Source organism: Giraffa tippelskirchi, chromosome 5 (assembly GCF_054371585.1).
Source record: "Giraffa tippelskirchi isolate mGirTip1 chromosome 5, T2T-mGirTip1v1.2.pri, whole genome shotgun sequence".
In the NCBI taxonomy this organism is placed as follows: Eukaryota; Metazoa; Chordata; class Mammalia; order Artiodactyla; family Giraffidae; genus Giraffa; species Giraffa tippelskirchi.
This window is the reverse complement of record NC_137279.1, coordinates 32,572,586-32,595,479: the sequence shown is the minus strand read 5'-3', so window position 1 is coordinate 32,595,479 and position 22,894 is coordinate 32,572,586. Positions and strand designations below refer to the sequence as shown.

At 47.3% G+C, this 22,894-nt stretch overlaps 2 protein-coding genes and 1 pseudogene across 4 annotated transcripts in view; all 3 read left to right on the top strand.

Moving 5' to 3' along the window:
• Positions 1–12: 12 nt before the first annotated feature.
• NOL9 (nucleolar protein 9) lies at positions 13–18,153 on the top strand. Of its 2 annotated transcripts, none has more exons than XM_081490380.1 (12): positions 13–418; positions 1,461–1,680; positions 2,170–2,297; positions 4,702–4,837; positions 4,962–5,055; positions 5,428–5,525; positions 10,528–10,689; positions 10,868–11,165; positions 11,522–11,633; positions 13,211–13,388; positions 14,197–14,330; positions 14,899–18,153. In XM_081490380.1, the coding sequence occupies exons 1-12, from the start codon at positions 47–49 to the stop codon at positions 15,046–15,048; spliced, it is 2,082 nt and encodes a 693-aa protein (XP_081346506.1). In that variant the 5' UTR covers positions 13–46; the 3' UTR covers positions 15,049–18,153. The 2 variants fall into 2 exon arrangements, with proteins under 2 accessions (XP_081346506.1, XP_081346505.1); XM_081490379.1 differs by having other exon boundaries at positions 4,959–5,055.
• On the top strand, positions 3,239–3,376 carry LOC145507993 (U2 spliceosomal RNA; annotated as a pseudogene).
• A 1,282-nt stretch (positions 18,154–19,435) lies between the features above and the next one.
• PLEKHG5 (pleckstrin homology and RhoGEF domain containing G5) overlaps positions 19,436–22,894 on the top strand; it is a 53,800-nt gene continuing 50,341 nt past the window's right edge. For both annotated transcript variants that reach the window (XM_081490368.1, XM_081490369.1), the window contains exon 1: positions 19,436–19,623. In XM_081490368.1, coding sequence (XP_081346494.1) covers positions 19,557–19,623 — 67 coding nt within the window. In that variant the 5' untranslated portion in view covers positions 19,436–19,556. The remainder of the gene's footprint in view (positions 19,624–22,894) is intronic.

The following is a 22,894-nucleotide window of genomic DNA, read 5'->3' as shown; positions in this document are numbered from 1 at the left end:
TTGAGATCTCGCGAGATTCTCAAGCGACCGGCCCCCGACAGCCAGCATGGCGGACTCCTTGCTGATGCTCAAGCGGGTTCCCTCCCGCCACACATGGCTGCGGGCCCGCAAAGCCCGGCCTCAGCTCATCCTCAGCCGCCGGCCCCGCCGCCGGCTCCGGAACCTGCGCTGGCGCAGCCGAAGGCGGCTTCGGCGACGGCTGCTACAGGCCCAGGCAGCCGGCGCGGACTGGCTGCAGGGCAGCTGTCTGGTGTCGGGCGCCGCGGCGCTCCAGAGGCTGAAGACCTCGGCCCGCAGGCGGGTCTCCATCCCCGAGCCGGCCGAGAACCTGGTCCCGAGTGGTCCCGCGATCCTCCCCATCCCGCCGGTGCGGCCGGCTGGCTCGGGCCGCGCTGTCCTGCTGCTGCCGCTGGGGCAGGTGGGTCGCGCCGGGGGAACCGGGCGGGCAGCGCGGGAGGGTGGGGACACAGCCTTGGGGGCTGCAGGCTGGGAGAGGCCCTTTTCCCCCTGCGGCTACTCTGGCCGCGAGTCAGGCGCATTCCTCGGGCGGTGGTGCTGGACAGAGGGTAACAAGGACCCTCCTGAGGGAATTCTAGGTCTTTGGGGCCAGAGGGACTTTAATAGTAATAATAGGTTGCATTTATCGAGTGCTTAGAAATGTCAGGCTCTAAGTGTTGTGGGTATCTGAACTCATTTCGGAGAAGACAATGGCACCCCACTCCAGTACTGTTGCCTGGAGAATCCCATGGACAGAGGAGCCTGGTGGGCTGCAGTCCATGGGGTCGCTAAGAGTCGGACACGACTGAGCGACTTCACTTTCACTTTTCACTTTCACCCATTGGAGAAGGAAATGGCAACCCACTCCAGTGTTCTTGCCTGGAGGATCCCAGGGGCAAGGGAGCCTGGTGGGCTGCCGTCTATGGGGTCGCACAGAGTCGGACACGACTGAAGCGACTTAGCAGCAGCAGAACTCATTTAGTGCTACATGTTCTATGGAGTCATTACCGCTAGTAATGTTTACAGAAAGAAACAGAACATAGCTTAGGTAACTTACCGGAAAGATATAAGTGGAGGCAGAGCCAGCAGCCAAACCCTTCACCTGGACGTTGGTCTGGGAGGTCCCCCGCAGTACAGGAGGGAAGTGAAAAACCGAGGAGAGAGGCCGTGAGAACAGCAGAACTGAGTTCAGGGGGCCCCCTTGGGTCAGTGTGCATCAGACTCTGTCCCTTTGGCTGCTCCAGGATATGATCTTAGGTTAAAAGTATTCACATTTTAATCTATTAGTTTAAAATACTACATCATTACCTACAAGATATTCTTTTACTTAGCAATTCATCTCTCTTTTTTTAATTCATCTCCTTGTGATAACCTGAAGAGCCAGTTAAAATCTTAGAAGTTTTCTGTCATTGGTAACAGAATCTGTAACCTTATTTTTTCCTTTCTTTTTTCGTTCCCTCTAGGGCTTTACTTTTAGTGGGGTCTGTCGTGTGACCTGCCTCTATGGCCAGGTGCAGGTGTTTGGTTTTGCCATCAGCCAAGGCCAGCCTGCCCAAAATGTCTTCTCTACCTATACCCACTCTCGCCTGACCATCAATGCTGTTCATTATTCAGTGCATGAGAAAAGCAAGAAGGAGATGAAGAAAGAAGCCCGAGTTCTGCTCAGACCTTATCTGAACCAAGGTAATGAAGAGAACTGAGTGACTTACTGAGGATGTATCATAATAAGGCAAAAACATTTTTTTTTTTGTCCGCACCCTGCAGCATGTGGGGTCTTAGTTCCCCTGATAGAACCCATGTCCCCTACAGTGGAAGCTTGGAGCACCAGGGAAGACCCAAGACGAATGATTTTTAGATGTTTACTATGGCCTCAAACTTGCACTCTTTACTGTATGTATTTAAACCCTCACCAAGGTCTGGAGAGTGAAGCTATTTTCACCATTTCACACGTGAGGAAGGTCACCAAAGGCCACACAGTGTTTAGGTAGCAAATCTGGATCGACCTCTCCATTAAGGTGTGTTTCTGTCATGCAGTATGGCTCCTGAAAAAGTCTCTCATACATAATTCCTAGTCTCAAAAGGTGTGAACTTTAGCAGAGGAGAGGAAAGTCCCGCAGGGCATAGCGTTTGATGGAGTGGTGTTTCTAAGGCAGCTTATGTCTCTCTTTACAGATGACAGATATTGTTTGATGAGCAGTTTTTCTCCTCTGTGTTCCATCGTGTTGCTGGAACGTCTGAAAACCTCCACCGTGAACTTCATAATCAGCTATCCAGGTTTATCTTACATTTTCGTACAAGAGGTAGAACCAGTTTTCATTCAGAGTTTTGCTCATTACTTTCACCAAAACAGTCTGATGACTATGTAGGATGCCCTTAGTCTTATCTATCTGTCATGTTGTGCTATAAGTCATACAGAATGTAACACATGTGTACAGTAAAAAAGTCAATAGAAGGATATATCGGAAAAATTGTCTCTTCTACCCCACTTAGCTTCATTCCCCAGATAAAGTCACCATTTTCTGTTATAGTTTATTAAATGCCTTTTGGTATTTTTTAAATGGTTATCTTTATATTTTGATTCACCAACTTGAGGCAGTATGAATTTTCTCTAGATTCTGAGTAATTTCAGCATACTTACACTTTCTCCCATCTTTCCCTTTCCTCGTTTCCAAATTTTTACTGCCCTTACTATTAATTTCCTGAAGTCAGATTGGTCCCTAAATTTGTCTCCCATGAGCCAGTAAATTGAGCCAAATCTATAGGAACATCAGACAGACTAGATAGATGTGAGGTGTGAGGAGGAATCAGGGAGCAACAGCAGGTTTTTTGGCCGGACTGTCTGCACCAAGACATGGAGCTGTAGCAGGAGACTTAGGTCTGTAGCTGAAAGATGCCTCTTAGACATCCAATTGGAGATGCTTGCTGGGCGGTTGAATGTGTGAGTCAAATTCAGAGAAGAGGTTGCATGCATGCGTGTGTGTTGAGTCACATTAGTTGTGTCTGACTCTTTGCGGCCCTATGGACTGCAGCCAGGCTTCTGTGTCCATGGGGTTCTCCAGGCAAGAATACTGGAGTGGGTTGCCATGCCCTCCTCCAGGGGATCTTCTTCAATCAGGGATCGAACCCCTGTCTCTTATGTCTCCTGCATTGGCAGGAGGGTTCTTTACCACTGAGTCACCCGGGAAGCCCAGAGAAGAGGTTTCAAATGTAAGTTTGGGTGCTCTCAGTAGAATAGGGTTCCATCGCTTCTTGGCCTTTGGGCTAAGATCAAGTGTAGTATCTGTTCTTATCAGAAGAGGGTTCCAAAGCCCATGAGATGGGATAATGACACCGAGAAGTTGATGCAGGTGGAAATGAGAAGTTCAAGATCTGAGCCTTAGGAGCAACAGAGAGACTGAGGAGTGGTTGTGCTGATGTTAAAGGAGAGCAGGTGAGTGTAATCAGGGAGCCTCTGAAAGAAGTGGGGGCGCCCAGCGCTGCTGATGGTGAGATGAGGCCTGAGAAGGGAATTGCATGCAGGGTCACCTTCTGGACAGGGTGGTTTCATGGCATTGCTGAGCAGGCCAGCCTGGTCGGAATGGAATCAAGAGCTGGGGAAGGAGGAGCTCAAGGGTTCAGTGGTTAGGGATTTTGCTTTTAGAGAGTTTAGCTATAAAGGGAAGAAAGAGATGAAACAGGTTGGAAGAGTAAGCCTCGTCTAGAGAGTTCTAGGTTTTGTTCAGATGGAAAGAACCACATGCTCGAATACAACCTGTAGGAAAAAGCCACAGGAGAGCACACTGATGGTGCCGTGGAGAGAGGATGGAGGGAGGGGTTCCAGTGTCTCTGTGGTCTGTTAGCCTTGGGAGCAGAGGCGGTTCCTTGAGAGTGGCTGGAGGAAATGCCCAGGACAGGGACAGACCAAGCGGAAGCTCTCTTCTGATTGTTTCCTCTTACTCTGTGAAATGGATCGGGGTATCGCTGAGTGGGGGCATAGGGAGTGGGTAGAGGTTGGGGGTTTGACATGGAAGGAGAAGCTAACAAATGTGGACAGGATGATGCACGGGCTCCTGTGGTCACGTTAATTTAGTCCAGTGCAGAATCTAGCAGCCTGGGAGGGCCACAGAGGTGGACATGGAGACCCTACCTGGCAGTGAGTGTTTCAGGTGCTGTGATCAAACCTGTTCCTTTTTCACTTACTTTCAGATTTTTTTTTTTTTTCCTGCAACTTACTCAAGCACCACTATGTAGATTCCATATGATCTTTCTTGGATAACTTCCCCCACCCCCCATGCCTATGTGTTAGTACATTCTGGAATTACATTTTCATGTAAGGCAGAGAGTAACCTTGAGATTATCTCATTTTATAAGATGTTCTTATTTTGCCCTCAGTGATTCATAGTTGAGAATCAACTGAGAGGTGAGACGAAAGGAGGGATCAGAGTTATCTTTTTTTCCTTTTTAATATTTATTTATCTAGCCGCACCAGGTCTTAGTTGCACCTCTCAGGATGTTTAGTTATGGCATGTGAAGTCCCAGTTGCGGCGTGTGGGATTTAGTTCCCTAACCAGGGATCAAACCCGGGCCCTCTACATTAGGGGTGTGGAGTCTTAGCCACTGGACCACCAAGGAAGTTCCCAAAGTTATCTTTTGTAGCTCACAACTATTTGAGGCTTCTTAATTTCGAACCAAAGTAAAAGAAGCACATTATGTTGTTATTTTCAGGTCCGAACTTTCCAGATTAACTCTGAGTATTTTGCCTTGAGATCTGTGGGTATTAGAAGAGAGAAAAAAAAAACCGGCTTGCGTTTAACGGAGAGTGCCTTTGCAGCCATGGAAGAGTTAGTGAGCATTTCTAGCGGTGAGTGATACAAACTGATGTAGTCTAGCATCTGTCCGCCAGAGCCTCAGGATTGCTGTTAATGATCAGAGTCCTAAAGATGATGGCTCATGTCAGGGGTCAATGTTTGTTTCCCCTCCAGAAGAAGCAGACAGCTGCCCTGTCATTCTGGTTTGTGGCTGCCAGGACATTGGAAAGTCAACATTTAATAGATACCTCATTAACCAGCTGTTAAATAGGTAAGAGTGTTTTTAATCCTGTTGTGACATATTGCCAGACTATCAGCAGGAAGTAGGATTTTTGATTTGAAAAGCTAGATGGGAATGCATCTCAGTTCCTCCATAGAGATGACATATAACTGTACAAAAAAAAAAGTTTGAGGAAAGACAGAGTTGTATCCACATAGCAAATGGACACTGTGGCCAGGCTTGCATCCCGTTTTCTCTTCGCTGATATTTTCTCTGTGCTGATGTCATCTTTGGAGCATTCTGCCTGCAAGGCTGTGTGGGGTGGGGTATGCCTGTGTGTCACGTAAAATCTTTATGTTCTGATTTACCTTGACACGGTAAATAAAACGAGTTAAGATTTATTTCTTTCTTTTAAATTTTCAGTATATCCTGCGTTGATTATTTGGAATGTGATCTGGGGCAGACAGAATTTACTCCTCCGGGTTGCATTTCTTTGCTTAATATTACAGAACCAGTTCTAGGTATGTATTCTGCATTTCTTAAATGTCTTGGTTTTACACAGTACAAAAGTAGTGATACAAGAAAGTCAAAGAGTACAAAAGTATAAAATATTAAAAAATGAACACATCTCCCTATGAAACTTATGGTCTTCCCATAAGTATTCCTCTGGTCTCAAAAAAAACCCCTATAAACCCAATGATACCTTTCTAGGGTTCTATTTTAATAAATGGAACGACCATCCATTTTATTTTATGTAAATTAGAAACACTTTCCTCTAATACGAGTATCTTACGTAACACTACACAATAATCGTAACTAAGAAATTGACATTGATATAATACTGTTAACTAATCTATAGATATTTTTCAAAATCCATTAGTTACCCTACTAATACCCTTTTTATGTTTCAGAATCCAAATCAGATTCCCATGCTGCTTTTTTTAATACAAAAATGTACATAACATGTTATTTATCATTTTGACTATTGATACGTGTACAGTACCATGCCATCAAATGCATTCGAAGCACTGTATAATCGTTACCACTGTCTGCCTCCAAAACATTTTCCTTGTCCTGGACTGAAATGCTGTGTCCATTAAATAACAGTGCATCCCCTTCCAGCCTCTGGGGACCTCTGGTGTGCTGCCTGTCCCTCCCTGTGAATCTGCCTGTTCTGGGCACCTCATCTAAGTGAAATCATGCAGTACTTGTGCTCCTGTGTCAGGCTGTTTTCACTAAGTATAAAGGTTTCAAGATCTGTTAATATTGTTGTTCGGTTGCTCAGTCATGTTCGACTCTGTGACCGCATGGACTGCAGCACGCCAGGCTTCCCTGTCCTTCACCATCTCCTGAAGCTTGCTCAGACTCATGTCCATTGAGTTGTAGTATATATCAAAATTAACTCCTTCTTGTGGCTGAAAATCATTCCAATGTATGTATATCACATTTTGTCTCTTTTTAACTTTTTCTTTTTATGTTTTTATGTATTTATTTTTGATGGTACTGGGACTTCATTGCTACACATGGGCTTTCTCGAGTTGTAGCAAGTGGGGGCTACTCTTTGTTGCGGTGGGCAGGCTTCTCATTGTGGTGGCTTCTCTTGTTGTGGAGCATGGGCTCTAGGGCACCAGGGCTTAGTTGCTCCATGACATGAGGAATCATCACTGATCAAACTCTGTCCCCTGCATTGGCAGGTGGATTCCACCACTGGACTACCAGGGAAGCCCCTGTATTATTTCTACTTTTCTGCCTGTTGTGACTAACACTGCCATGAATATTGGTTACAACTATCTGTTCAAGCCACCGCTTTCAATTCCTTTGGATATATATATATATACACACACACACACACACATACACACATACGTACACACCCATGAGTGGTCATGTTTAACTTTTTGAGAAACTGCCAGACTGTTCTGTAGCAGCTGCATTGTTTTACGTTCCCATCAGTAATTCACAAGGGTTCTGATTTCTCTGCATCTTCAACAATACTTATTATTTTGATCATGGCCTTTCTCGTGGATGGAAGTGATCTCTTTTTGGTCTTGGTTTGCATCTCCCTAATGACTAATGGTGTTGAGCCTCTTACCATATGTTTATTGGCTGTTTGTACGTCTGCTTTGGAGAAATGATTGTTTTAGTCCTTTGCCCACTGTTGAATTGGGTTCTTTGTTTTTGTTGAGTTTTAGGAGTTATGTATATATTCTGGATGTTAATTCCTTGCTAGATATGCAATTTGCAGATACTTTGTCATTTTATTTGCTTTTGATAATATCCTTCGATGCACAAAAGTTCTTAATTTTTATGTTCCTGTCGCCTATGCTTTTTGGATCATCCATGAAGTTGTTACTAAATCTAATCTCATAAAGATTTTCCGTAATGGTTTCTTCTAGGAATTCTGCAAGTTTTAGCTCTAGCACTTAGGTCTTGGATCAGTTTTGAGTTACATTTTGTGTTTGACACAAGAGAAGGGTCTCACTTCGTCCTTATGTACACGGATGTCCAGTTTTCATTATCTGTTTTTTCCACATTGAATGGTCTTGACACCCATGTTGAAAATCATTTGCCCACACATCCATACATCTATGCATGCTGAGTTGCTTCAGTCATGTCCGACTTTTTGTGACCCCATGGTCTGTAGCCCGCCAGGCTTCTCTGTCTATGGGATTCTCCAGGCAAGAATACTGGAGTGGGTTGCCATGCCCTTCTCTAGGGGATCTTCCCAGCCCAAGGATGGAACCTGCAGTTCTATGTCTCCTGCATTGACAGGTGGGTTCTTTACCACTAGCACCACCTGGGAAGCACATGCATGCGAGGATTTTTTTTTTCATGCTCTTTATTCCATTGGTTTACACATAGCCCTTAGGCCAGTACCACACTTTTAGTTACTGTACCTTTGTAAGAAGTTCAAAATTGGGAAATGTGAATCCTCCAGCTTTATTCTTTTTCAAGATTATCTGGTCATTTTGAGACCCTTTGCAATTCCATATGAATATTAGGATAGGGTTTTTCATTTCTGGGGAAAGGGCTGTTAGAATTTTGATAGGGATTGTATTCAATCTTGTTTTTCACTGGGCTGGGTGGCGAGGCATGCGGGATCTTAGTTCCCTGACCTTGGATTTAACCCACGCCCCTGCAATGGAAGCAGAGTCTTAATCACTGGGGCACCAGGGAAGTCCCCAAGGATTGCATTCAATCTGTAGATGAGGTAGTATTAACATTTTCCTGTCCATGAACCCAGGATGTCTTTCTAATTTTTATGTCTTCTTTAATTTCTTTAAGCAATATTTTACCCCCTTGGTTAGATTCACTCCTAAGGATTTAATTCTTGTGGTTATTGTAAATGCAAGTGCTATTCTAATTTCCTTTTCAGATTGTTAATTGCTGGTGTGTAGGAACATAACTGGTTTTTGTGGAGTTTTGTTGTTTGTTTTTTCTTATTTAAGAAGTTTTTTTGTGTGTGTATGTGGTGTGTTTTTTTTTTCCACAATTTTTTAATATATAAATTTATTTATTTTAATTGTAAGCTAATTACTTTACAATATTGTAGTGGTTTTACCGTAAATTGACATGGATCCGCCACGGTTATACGTATGTTCTGCATCCTGAACCCCCCTCCCACCTCCCTCCTCATCCCATCCCTCTGGGTCATCCCAGTGCACCAGCCCCGGGCTTTTTTTTTCCACAGTTTTTTGTTGTTTTTGGCCATGCAGTGCAGCTTATGGGATCTTAGATCCCCAATCAGGGATCAAACCCAGGCTCCCAGTAGTGGAAGCGCAGAGTCCTAACTGTTGGACCGCCAGGGAATTCCTCTCTTTTAGCTGGTTTCATTGTTCCTCTTTTTACATTTTCTCTGTTCCATTTAATTTTTTTTCCCTTTCTTACCATATTTTTAAAAACAAGGACACTGATACATCATCATAAAATACAACCACCAAAATCAGCATAGTGACATTGCTATAGTGTAGTTACTCGGTTTTGTCCATTTTGTCTCAGTCATCTGTGTAGGCCCAGTGCATACTTAAAAATCTTTAGTCTTCTTTAATATGGAGACTGTTATTTGGCTTTTCTAATCTTCTATGACCTTGACAGTTTGAAGAGTACATTTGTGGGTTTTCCCATATTTAGACCTAGAAGTCACACTGTGTTCTCTGTGTCGTATCAACACGCTGTCAGTTTGTCCTCTTACCAGAGATGTTAGCTTTGATCAGTTGCTTAAGATAGTGTTTTCTGATCTAAATAGATGTGGTGTTTTTGTTTTCTTCTGGGTGTCATTGCTTCCAAAGCCCCTCGGTGGACTGTTAGGGAATATACATATACTTAAACCCATACATGTCATATATGTACATACATGATATATGTGTATATTTGTGCACATATATGTACATACATATTTTTATGTCTTTGTATAGGTTTCTGTTTATTAAGAGCCATGAATTTGCAATGATCATTTTTTTTTTTGGCCAATCTGCGTGGCTTTTGGGATCTTGTTCTCCGACCAGGGATCCAACCCGGTCCCCTGCAGTAGAGGCACAGAGTCCTAACCACTGGACCAGCAAGGAATTGTGATCATTCAGATTCTAATCTCGCACCCAGGGTTCATCCTAGTTAACCTTCCCCCTTCCACATTTATCAGCCCCTTTTCCAATGGTGAGAACCCTGGCTGCAGTTATTCTCAGTGTATTTACATATTTGTTCATTGCCTTTGTATTTGCTCAGTCCCTAGACCATGCAGGCCCCTCTCAGTTGCAGGCTGCCCCAAGTCCCCTGACTCCAAGCTTGAGGGGCGCCTAGCCAGCTCTTCCCTAGGTGGCCTCGCACCAGCCACACTGACCAAGGCCCTTGTGACTGTGTTGCGATGTGGTCCTGGTCACCTGCCTGCCGTGTGTGCTGGCCCCGGCCACAGCCCTGACCAGAGGGGATGGGAGGTGGCTCGGTCTGGACAGACTGCTGTTGTGATGAGGGTGTGTCCTCTCAAGCTGGACTGCTTGAGTTCAAGTCCCACTGATCCCTACTAGCTGTGTGACCTTGGTCAAGGTAATCTCTTTCTCAATTTCCTTGTCTGTAAAAATCGAGAAAGTAAATACTACCTGTGTCACGGGGGTTTATGAAAACTAGAGACTCAGTGTAGCACATGTAGGACATAGTAAGTACTGTATTCCAGCAAGTGATTACTATTGTTATTAATTATTGTGTGTAAACCCTGTAGAGGTGTTTCTTCTGTTCACAGATGTGTCCTAAGTATCTAGAGCAATGCCCAGCATGCAGTAGACGTCTGGTAGATGTTTGTTGAATGAATGGCCATATTAGGACGTAGTTGGGGTTAATTGTGTATAAATGCAAGCACGTCTGTGTTTGAAGTTGAAAGCTTAGATTTCCAAAAGTGAGAGCATAGCTATTTCCAGTGGTCAGATGGGCTCAGATTTCCTGAGCAGCTTTGTCAGGGATCATGGCTGGACCACAACCCTTGCCACCTCTTAGGTTCTCATGGATCAGTGACTCTCACCTTTATCTTCTTAGGACCACCTTTCACTCACCAGAGGACACCCCAGAAAATGGTCTATTACGGGAAAACTTCTTGTAAAAACAACTTTGAAAACTATATTGAGGTAATAAAGTATGTTTTCAGCTCCTACAAGCGAGAGTCCCCTCTTATCATCAACACCATGGGCTGGGTGGCAGGTAAGTCCGTGGAGGCGCATCTGGCAGGAAGGGTTGGGTGATGGGAACGGGTACGTGCGTGGCTTTCAGATGTTAGCGCTGAAACCTGGCCCTTAGGAGGCTCCTCGTCTCAGCCTCTCATGGGTACACATCACCGCCCAGGTGCACTGATCGGACTCTGTCGTTTACTTCCTCACAGACCAGGGTCTCCTGCTTCTCATTGACCTGATCCGCCTGCTGTCGCCCAGCCACGTTGTCCAGTTTAGCTCGGACCGGAGTAAATACATGCCAGACCTCACCCCCGACTTCGTGGATGACATGGACGGCTTGTACACAAGACGCAAGTCCAGAGTCAGAAACAGAGGTTTCCACCTGCCCGAATTTGCCGAGAGTTTGGAGTTTGCTGACGAAGACAAAGAGAGTCCAGTTATGTCTACGGGATACAAGCTGATGTTCGTGAAGTCGGAGTTTGTGACTGGAAAAACGTCCAGAAATAGGTAAGCAGACTATCATGGCTGGAGAATTCCTTTTTCTTCAGTCTGACAAGGCCTTCTGTCCTTGATTCCTTCAAAGGGGTCAGTCCCCTAAAATCTTTCAGATCACTGTCAGAGCTACCTGTTTACAGAGAAGAGTCAGTTCTGTTCCGAATGGTTCCTTTCCAGTGGAAATGCCCAGAATTGGCCTCCAAGTCTGCTTGCCCCTCTAGGAGCTTTGACCTGAAGGATCTCCAGTGGGTTTATGGAGAGGCAAGGTCTACAGATCCCGAGGTTGGGACGTGGGCTGTGTCAGGACAGGTGGGCCCTATCTCTGAGCGGGAGGTGGGCCTCTCACCTTCTTCCAATTTACTTTTCAGAGAATCACATAACAGAGTCCTTCGTGAGCTGGCAGTGCTGGGTTACCTGAGCCAGTTGCAGCCCCCAGTGCCAAAGCCGCTGCGTGCCTTACACGGTCTGACACCCTATCAGGTAACCTGAGCTCTCAGGGGGATTGTCCAGCTTCCTGTGTGCCCGTCTCACCTCTTTAGACCCCTTCACTCATGTCATCCTCACCCCTGAGGTGTTGATGTGGCTACTGTGCCTATTTTACAGACAGGAGCTGAGGGATCCAGTGGGAGTGGATCCAGCTCCAGAGGGGTTTCCTGGTTTCCATCCTGACCAGGAATGTTCTTCCTAACACCAGAGGTGGCCCTGGGACCACACCCTGCAGCCCAGCTCCGCCCTTCTGCCGACTGGCTGTTTGTGACTTGGGCTGTGAGTGGTGGTGACGGGCCTTGCAGAACACGCGTGTGCCCAGAGAGCACTCGTAACGTGTTTCAGATATTGTCACAGGTTGATTCTAGCTCTAAAGTGAGTGCATCTTGAATTCCAGCCTCTGAAGGATTGTTTTGGGAAGAAACCGCCATAGTATTAGGGTCCCAGATGAGGAAAGAATCAAATAGCAACAGGTATCATTTCTAAGTGCTCACCCTGTGCTGTGCCCTCCTCTACTCACCGAGGCCCTGTTATTATCCCCACTTTACAGATGATGGAACTGAGGCCAGGGGCAGACTCAGCTTGCCCACAGGACATAGGAAAAGTCTGGGCTGGAACTGGCTGGTGCCTAGGTGGCCTGACTCTGGCCCAGAGCCCTCCCTCCGCTGTATGGCCTGCACAGTGCTGAGCACACAGTGGGCCAGGCGCTCTGTTGAGCCTGTGGGGAAGGTGCTGGTACAGACCCCGCTTACAGCCAGAAGACTTGGTGCAGGCAGGCAGGTGGAGATGCCGGGCGGAGATCTCACAGGCAGGAGCCGTGACCAGGGAGTATGGGGTGGGGGGGCGGGCAGCATCATGTTTCTTAAGCCCAGTGGTGAGATTGGCCCCAGGCTTCCAAGCCCTCTCCACTGAAGAACCCAGGGCAGTTGGTTTAGTGGAATTTTTGGGTGATTTGCTCCAGTTTATACTCATTGGCGATGCTCTGTAACTAGACTCGAAACTTACCTGGCAGTAATGTAAACTGCCGTTTGTTACAAATTCATATTTATTTTTGAAGCCTAAATAAAATGTTTAACAAAATGCTGTTCTATTTTAAACGTTTGTAGTTACCCAGAGAGTTACATGTTAAAGGTAGTCCTTTACTGTGTGCTCCAGGAAGGTGGTCCATTTTTCTTAATTCAGTAATTCCCTTAGGGAGCTTCTCTTCACTCTGTGGGTGTTTACTTTCTTCCACCTGGAGACCTGTTGGTGATGAGTTTTCAGTCTCCCTCCTACCTTCAGCTCATGCGGATGTCCCCGAATTCGCATCTTATGTGTCTCTTTAGACAAAGTTGCAGGCATTCAATTTAGATTTCTAGCAAGTGTTGGTGTGTAGGAGCTTTGTGTAATTTTCCTGGGTTCTCAGTCTAAAGCAGTGAAACACTAAACAATTTCCATTCCTTTTAGATATGTTTTGGTGGGCAGTTTGGCGGATAAAACTTCAGATAGATGACTCGTCAGCTTGTAGAAACTACTAACACAAGTAGTCTTTTGAGTCAGATCACTGGAGGGGGTGCACGTGTGTCCTCCAGGTCCCTTTCAATGCCGTCGCGCTCCGGATCATCCATGCTGATGTGGCGCCCACCCACATCCTGTACGCTGTGAACGCCAGCTGGGTCGGGCTCTGCAAGATCCTGGATGATGTCAGGGGATACGCCAGCGGGCCCATCCTGCTTGCCCAGAGTCCCATCTGCGATTGTGTGGGGTTTGGTGAGTCTGAGAGGATAATCTGAGTGTAAACCTACTGACATTGACCCACCTGAGCAGCTGTAGATTGGCGGGGCTTGACCTTGTTGCTGTCATTTGCCTGGAGTGGTCAGAGAGCTTGTCGGTCCTCTGTGAAGTGGGCCCTGGGGGGTAGGGGGCAGGAAGAAAGTGCTTCTTTGCTTGTCCTGCCAGCTCCTCTAAACACAGGAGTCCCAAGGCCTGGCCGGGCCTCCTTCTCATCTGACATGTTTTCTGTGGGCTGTCCCACAGAAGGCCGTCCATAGTAGGCTGACCTCTGTACACGCTCTCCAGCACAACGTCAGAGCTCCAAGCCCATGTTACCAGTCACTTTTCTGCTTAGTTGTCTCTCTGGCATCGAAGACCTCAGTCCTGATAAATCCATCAACTGTTCCCTGACATTCCACCTGCAACTCCTCCTCCTACCCTGCACTGGCCGTGAACGGTCCTTGAAAGATTTACTCTGTATTTGAGTCAGGCCCCTGGGTCCTGCTTGGCACCCCTTCGTTTCGTTCATCACAGTCCACACACCAGCCTGTTGCCTTCTGGTTTCAGAGTGTCAGACTCCTCAATCGCATCTGTTCTCACCATGTGCAGGGGCTCAGTTGTGGGGCACGGGTTTAGTTGCTCCGCGGCACATGGAATTCTCCTGGACCACGGATGGAACCCTTGTCCCCTGCATTGGCAGGTGGATTCCTCTCCGCTGTAATACCAGGGACGTTAGAAAACTCATAAGCCATTCTGCAGTTCTGAGTGGTGGGGAGGATGATCATGTGTGTTGTGTGTCCTCAAGGGATTTGCAGGGGGATCGACATGGAGAAGAGGCTTTACCACATCCTCACTCCCGTGCCCCCAGAGGAGCTGAGACACGTGAACTGTCTGCTGGTCGGAGCCGTGTCCATCCCACAGTGTGTTCTCAAGAGCCAGGTGTGTGCAGCCCTGGGGCTCGCTGGCTATGTCCATGGCAAAGTGCGGACCTGAAGTTGGGATGGGAGTCACAAACAGGTTCTTGTTTGGGAAATTTAGACTCCTTCATAGAGATGGACAAGGCCAGGTGACATGTCCGCATGGCCTGAAGGTCTGGGGTGTGAGTCCCCATCACCTCGGGCAGGAGCCCCAGGTGGAGCCATCATCACAGACATGGGTGTGGGAGAAAAGGACAGAGGTGGTGACCCCAGGGTGACCCTTCCTGAAGACAGTCTTCAGAGGCTCCTGTGGGAAGGTTACAGAAGGTCCCATTGGCCAAGGGCATCCATGTGGCCCCAAACCAAACGGCAGGACCTGTAGGCAGCTGAGGCAGCCAGTGTCTCCCTCGTCACCTGCTGGTTCAAGAGAGAGCCCCATCTCTTGCTGTTGGACATGTTTGGGGAGTTGAAGTGTAAGTGGGCCCTTCAAAGGAAGGGGAGCTGAGGATCTTAGGAGCAATCTAATACTGTCTTCCATCTTGGCCAGATTCTAAGTGTTCCCACATGTTTTCTCTGTGTTTCCATTTCAGCGTGGGCTCGAAGGGACCATACCTTATGTCACGACAGATTATAATTTTAAGCTTCCTGGAGCATCAGAGAAAATTGGAGCAAGAGAAAGTAGGGCAACGTATAAAGAGAAAGGACATCCCAAACCTAAGTTCTATCGAAAAACATACTGATGTTCTTAACACAGGAAGGACCTTCCTCCCAGAAAGCTTGACCATCTCCAGCCTGGCATCAGCAGACGATGGGGTTCTGTGACCACGAACAGAACAGCGTGCTTACGTAGCAAACGGTGCAGTGTTTCCTACGTAGCTCATGGATGTGTTTTGAGTACGTATACTCTTAAATCGACCTGACAGAGGTTTTCCCTAGTCTTCTGTTTCGTTTTCTAAAGGAATCAAGAAGCAGGGAAGAGTTCATGCACCATTGAAACAGAACATGGTCAATTTCTCATGAAGTTTTTCAAGGACCTGATTGCTGGTATCTGGATAAATATAGAGAAACTGGACCACAGAAATGTCTCAAGGGGGAAAGCAGGACATCTGGTGGGATGGAGAGCATAGAAGGGTACAGAGTTGCCCTGTGGTTCTCGCTTGAGGGGTGCTCCCAGCCCTGCTCACTGGATGCTCCCCAGCCTCTTCTGTACACATGGGTTGAGGATTATGCTTATATTTGGTGTTAAATTTATTCAACGTTTCATAGATAAAAGTTTGCCTCAAGAACCCTTCATCTTTTAAAAATCTGATGCTGAAAAATTTTACCCTGAAAAAATGCTCTCAAACCCAGGAAGCCTGTCTTGGGGCCTCTTTAAAACTCAGTTTGTCCTGAGTGACTTCTCATCTGAGATGGAAAATGCACAGTGAGCAGAGCTGGAAACCAGGCTGTTTGGACCAAGGCCCAGTGGAGCGGCTCCTGCTATTGGTTTCGGTGGCTGGGCATAAGCTCCATGCCGGTGGTGGTGCTGGACTCTCAGGGGCTTTGGGGGAAATGGTGGGCCCCCTGTCCTCATCTTCTCCCTGGAGTCAGCGTTCATTAACCTCCAGGGTTGGAAATGGTTTGGTAAATAGGCCAGCCAGTTCACATCACATCATGTCTGCGTTTAGGACCCTGAGATGCCTACAGAAGCAGCATTTCGTCCTGGTGCTCTGAATTCCAGCTTCTGAGCAGGACTGCTCGAAGGACCACTGTTAGGATGTGAGGGTTTTACCGTTTACATCCATTTAAGGTGTTGATCATCATTGTCTTCAGTGTTCTGGAGGCCGATCCCTCATCTCGTAGAGCCCTTGTCACCCTCCAGCATCAGCTTTGATATTTAGAGACCATTTAAAGTCTAGTTTCTTAATTGCATCTTATTTATATCTAAGTTTAACTTGTACATACATGTTCTTCTATCTTGGCCTTGCAGCGACTTTTGCAGTCAATCCGTCAACTTTTTGCCTCCTTCACAAGTTCCTGTATCTTTACAATGATGCTTAGGTCTTTAGCAGTAAGTCTTGGGAGGAATGAAAGTGGTGATCTGTTATTTGCATTTTCATTAAATCCTGACTCCCTGGTAGCCTGTTTCCTGCTGGCCTTTAAGGTTGCCCATCAGTCCCCATTGGTAAGGAAAACAACGTTGCCACTAGAGGGAGCTGTCAGCCATTGGTCAGCTGGCCATGGGTGGCTGGAGATGGTGGAGGAGCTCCTGGAGGCCTTTCTCAGCATCTAGAGATGCTGGAGACGGCACTGTGGTCAGCTCCTGGGTGTGCCAGTCAGACTGGCAGTGGTGCACACACCCTGGGTGTTGGCCCGTTGGATAATCAGTGTTGATGGTTCAGGCTTCTGTCATTTCCACAGAGTGTATTGCTTCAGGATGGCCAGTGAGGGCTCTGTGTTGGAGATACGCTTGACAAAAACTCCTGGGACCTCCCTGGTGGTCCATTGGTTAGAACGCTGTGCTTCCTGGGCAAGGGTTCAATCCCTGGTCGAGGAGCTAAGATCCCGCATCCCAAGTGGAATGTGAAAAACCGAACAGCTCTTAGTCATTTCTGTGTGATTTTCAAAGCAGTACATAACTTATTTTAAGAAAATCAAAGGAACATGTGACTTAAAACATGGAAACTCTCAGTCACTGATTTTGTGGTTTGTTAAAATCAGTTCTTCAGACCTGTTTTCAGGACAGGTAAACATGAAAAATGGGGGGAAAAAATCCTCCAGTTTTAGGGTTGACTTAATTTTGTGAAGAAAGGTAGTTCTGTTGTTCCCATCCGTCCCCAGATAGGTCTTGGGGACAGGAACCAGTTTGTCCTTGGAGACCACAGTGTAGAACTGAAGTTTGAGAAAAGGGAGAGGAGTACACGAGCTGGCCTTGGGATTATGACTTTTGAGAAAACAAACTCTTGAGATTGGCCAACTGGAGAGGATACAGGGATGGAGAGGACACGGGGGTGCTGAGGCCCCAGCTGAGCCAAGGGGCTCCCCCAGCCGATACCAGGACCCCTGTGATGGGTAGGTCCTCACCCTCAGGGACACTCAGGTCTCTGCCCGGAAGATGACGTGAGGACCAAGTGACATGGGATGGTGATTTTTAGATTGTCTGCTCATTCTTTCCCTTAGATTTGGGTGAGGCCATGTGATTGTTACCATAGCAGGCTGTGATGTTGGAGCTCCGAGTCCACGTCCTGACTGGGCCACCAGCTGGCAGTGTAGCTTTGAGGGGTGTTTCACTTGAGCCTGTGACCTTCTTTAAGATGGGCGGGTGGAAAAAAAAAAAAAGGGCGGATGGGGCTTGTCTCAGGGTCCCCGCATGAGGATGGCGTGAGACACATCCACAGCAGACCTAGCAGTAACTCCTGGCCTGTGGCCTGTCTCTGGCTGGGTTGTAAATCCTAGCAGACAGGAGGAAGACTGTGTTCCTCAGAGTACCCTGGGTCGGAGCAGAAACTCAGTGTTCGCCTCTAAAAACATGTTGCCATGGCCCCCAGGCAATGGCACCGTCCTTCCTGCTGTGGGTCCTGCTCAGGCTCCCACCCGTCACCTGCCCCTGGGAGTTTTTCATAAGCCCCACTACTGCTTTTAAAATCACACAGTCAGCTCACCTGCGTAGGAAACGATCCTGAAGTCCACCACCGTGTTGTCACTGTTGACGCTGTGACCCTGTCTCACCCGGTATTTTTCTAAACTGCACATGTGCGTTTGTGTGTTTTACAAACCTGTTTGTCCAATTGTATGTATGGTTTCTATCTAGCTTTTTTCACTCACATGTGAACTTCTGTATCAATAAATATTTTTGAGAATGTAAATTTGTGTCATTTTGTTCCATATATAGATAGACCATTTTATTCCAGGAAATGGTTTGAATGCTTAGAAGAAATGGCAGAAACATTGGAAGGGGGTAGTGAAACCGGGTGTCATGGCAGGGAAGAGGGGAGGCCCCCGCACCTTTTTCCTGTTTCACTATCAAGTGGGGTAAGCTCCAAGGGGAGTTAGCTTCATTTCTCTTTTTGGGCTCCAAGTGTTAGCCACGCAGTCGTGACTCTGCCATTCTTTCTCTGGGGGATCCTCCCGACCCAGGATCAAACCCAGTCTCCCGCATTGCAGGCAAATTCTTTTCTATCTGAACCACCAGGCTCAAGGATGTATGTTATGTCACTCCTGGACTATCTTTGAGGCTCTATTAGCAGGAAAAAGAATTTTGTTCCCAGAAGAGTACAAATAGAAAGGAAGCCAGCCAGCAGGCTGGGGGTCTGTGCCTGTAACTGCCTCTCCCTGAGCGAGCACTTGGCCCCTCTGCCCTCGGCCCCAGGGTGGAGCTTGGCGGAGGCGACGAGACTTGTCTGCCAGGCTGAGCCTGAACAGTGGCTAAGATAAATATGGGGCCCATCTGTGCAGTAGAGGGAGCCACGTGATGCAGGGCCTCCAGAAAGGTTTGGCCGAGTGAAAGAGTTTCAAGGCTTTGCCAGGAAAAGAAGAGGACAGGGTGGGCCGCAGGGTAAGGGAGCAGTCTGAAAGGAGCCACGCTTGGAGTTGAGGGGCAGCGGGTCCAATCTGGAGATCCCGGGAGCTGAGTAAGCAGTCTTGGGAATCAGCTAACAGAGTCGAGCTGGGCAGACAATGTGTTGGGCTGGGAAGCCAAGGGTTGCCATGGCGACTGGCCCCGATGCTGCTGTGGCGCTCAGCAGACTGTGCCTGGGGTGTTTCTAATGCTTCGGAGCTGGGCTGGTCTCCGGGCTGTGAATGTCGGCCTGGCAGGACAAGCCATGAACTTGCAGGCCTTCCTTCCCGCCGAGGAGTCCAGCCGGTTAGGGTCTTCGTGGCACTGCTTTCCTGGAAAGAAGGGAAGGCCCCCGCCGAGGCAGCCAGCAGTGTGAGAAGTGCGTTCCAGGGAGCATATGGGTACTTGGGGATGGAAAGTCCAAGGGGAGGAAACCGCCAGCAAGAAAACACAGTGCAAACCCCAGCCACCGAGTCGATACGTTAAAACATCCAGCGCCCAGGGGGCCTGAGTCGGAGGAGAGGCAGATTGGCAGGGCTGAGAGCTCAGTGGTTTTCTATGCAGACGACTCAGCTGGAGAAATTAAAATTGGGGCTGAGTTGAGGAGAAGCCCTCCAGGGTTGGGACTGCAGCCGGGCAGAGAGGGACGGAGACTGTGGGTCTAGCACGTGGCTCAAGGGCCAGGCAAGGTGCCACCACCCGAGGTCAAACATGAATTCTGTCCTGACAAAACACGGGTCTCCACCGCGCAGCTGGCTCAGCCTCCATTCGGGAACCGGTGAGTATACTTTCTTCCTCTGGTTCAGAAAGGAGGGTTGAAGAGGAGCGAGAAAAGGGGATTTGGTGGGTCTTGGAGGGGCTTGATTATGACCCCTCACTTGCAGAATTCACCTGGGTCATTTGAGAACCCTTCCTGCAGGCTGGGCACACATTCTGTCCTAAGGGGTGATTTAATGAACTGAGAGCCTGGAAGGCAGGGTTGGCCATCAGCTCTGACTTAGGTGCAGGGAAAGGAGGCTTTCGGTTTCAGCCATCCGACCCCTGAAAGAAGAAAGAACTGGGTCCCGTGTAAAGAGCTGCTCCACTGGCAGCTGCTAAGGAGAGGGGCTGGGAGGGCCTGCGGTGGGGGAGGCTCTCCAGCTTCCTCTTCTGGGAGGTAGAAGATGGGTGAGAAAGCAGCCCCCAGACTTTCAAACCTTCAGTTTTGTGCATTAAAGCTGGGTCCCCATTGGCAGGATGGCCAGGAGCAGGTTCCCAACTGCAGCTTTGTAGGGCCACAACATTCCTCCGAAATCATCGATATTTGTAAGTTCACTTCTGATGCACGCCGTGACGCATTTTGGCAATGGGGGATCAGGAATGGCGTGCGTGGATTCAAATAGGCTTCCAGCACCCCGCCGTCAGAGCCCTGGCCTGGGAAACACCCTGTTCCCAGCCAAAGAGAAAATGGCTTGAAGGTGTGTTAGCCGCTGACTTCTGAGCACTCACAGAAGAGTCCTCATTCTGACCTTTGTCTGCTCACCACCCCCTCCCCCACCCTCGTGGCTGGACCAAGACAGATTTAGGAAGCAGACAGTGAGTCACACAGAACTCTGAGCACCCACTCAGCCTCCCTGCAGGGCCGTCTCCTCCCTGGGAAGGGTCTGCACTGCTGACATAGCCTTCCTCTGGCTCACACCCCCAGGCGAAACTTACCTGCAATGCTGGGGTCTCTGCCGGGAGTGGCCAGAGAGTCAAATGGACAGGTGCCTCTCACGCTAATATACGAGCCTCCAGTGACCCATGTCCAGTTCACTCAAGGTCCATCATGGCTCACTCACTTCAGGGGAGATTGTTTCCAAGCTTGTGTGAGATGTGGGCTACAGCCCCAAATCGTGGCTGCCACATGGACAGCAAAAGAATGACCCACCCCTGTTGCTTCAGTTTGTTTGTGTTTTTTAAATTAATTAATACTTTTTTTGGCCACATCATGAGATTAGTGGGATCTTAGTTTCCTGATTGAACCAGAAATCGAACCAGATCCCCAACAGTGGAAGCTTGGAGTCATAACCACTGGACCTCCAGGGAAGTCCCTGATTATGTCTTTAAGCCCTTAACTGATTTGTTTTTTATATTGAAGGACAACTGGTGTGAATTCCCTGTCGGTCCAGTGACTAAGATTCTGCACTTTCACTGCTGGAGGTGTAGGTTTGATCCCTGGTTGGGGAGGTCAGATCCTGCAGGCCATGTGATGTGGCCAAAGAAGGGGGGAAAAAACACAGGACCACTAGTTATGCTTTTGCCATATTTCCAAGTTTGAGAGTTAAACAAGCTTTGGCAGAATATTTACTGAACTCGTATTAATTGTTGGGCATTGTGCCAGGGGCTGGGCTGGTGGTGGGGAGCAAGATAAACGCCTGTCCTTTTAGAATCCTACCACTGAGTGCCAAGGACAGGAAAACAGGAAATTGAAAAGCAGTTTGATATGTATTAAACAGAGCGATGAGACTGTAGGGTAATGAGTTCATACACAAGAGAGGTTCCTCTTATAATACCCATCTGGGCGATTCTTTTAAGGAATTACATCACCAAAAGGATACAGTGGAATCAGTTGGGTAAGGACTATGGGTAGAAAAGTTTGATTTCAGAAAGAGAAAAAAGCAGGAGCTAGAAATGTCATTTTATGCGGCATGATTGGGACACACACTGGAAAGCCTGAGAGGTGGGTGGGTTCTGCGGGTGCTGTGGGGAGGGAGGAGTATAAAGAAACGGTGCTTGATCCAGAGAGAGGATGGTCGAGCATCTTACAGAATTCAGATTTCATCCTTGGGGCAATGAGCATTTAAGCATTTTGATAATAGAGTAGGTAGCATTTTCTGACTTGCATTTTTGATAGCAGTTTGGAGAGTGGATTTGGGGGAGTATGAGGAGGAGAATGACAAATAAAGAGCCAAACAATCAGGAGGTTTCCTGGTGGCTCAGATGGTAAAGAATCTGCCTGCATTGCAAGAGACCCAGGTTCGATCCCTGGATCTGGAAGATCCCCTGGAGAAGGGAATGGCTACCCACTCCAGTAGTCTTGCCTGGAGAATTCCAAGAACAGAGGAGCCTGGCAGGCTCTACAGTTCATGAGGTCACGAAGAGTTGGACACGACTGAGCAACTAACAGTTTTGCAATAATGCAAGTGAAAGGTGGTCATTTAAACCATTTAAGTTAGCATATAAATTTAAAAAGTATATACAGGCACATATGCACACATGTATGTATGTGTGTGTACTTTGTTCTGCTTGTGTGTGTGTTAGTCGCTCAGTCGTGTCCATCTCTTTGCAACCCCATAGGGTGTAGCCCACCAGGCTCCTCTGTCCATGGACTTCTCCAGTTAAGAATACTGGAATAAGTTGCCATTCCCTTCTCCAGGGGATCTTCCTGACCCAGGGATTGAACCCAGCTCTCCTGCATTGCAGGCAGACTCTTTACCATCTGAGCCAACAGGGAAACCCTGTTCTGCTTATACAAGTAATATATTTTCATTATAAAATTCTCAAACAGTACATAAATGATGAAGCTATAAGTTCTGATTTTCTGTTACTTCCAATTGTATTTCAGATTTTTTCTTTGAATATATACACAGCGCACATACATAAATATGCACATATATGTAAAAATGTTGACATGAAATTGAGGAAAACAGCAGTTGCTTTTTCTGATTAATACTATATTTTGGACATTAAAAACTGCAATATATAAAAGTCTACCTCATTCTTTTCAATGGCTTCATGATATTAATATGTATTGACATACTTAATTTTTAAACTGACCCTCTATGAGTGGACATTTGGGGTTGTTTCCAGTTTTTCACTCCTGTAAGTGATGATGTAGTGAGCATCCTTATACCTGTGGACTTGTGAAAGAGTATCTATAGAATACATTTCTGGATGTGGAATTACTGGGTGGAAGACGATTAGCATTTTACATTTTTGAAAAATAATTTTATTTTTTGGCTGTGCTGGACATTTTGCTTTTTAATGGCTAGTTCCAGGTTGTCATCCAGAAACCCATTTATCCCCTG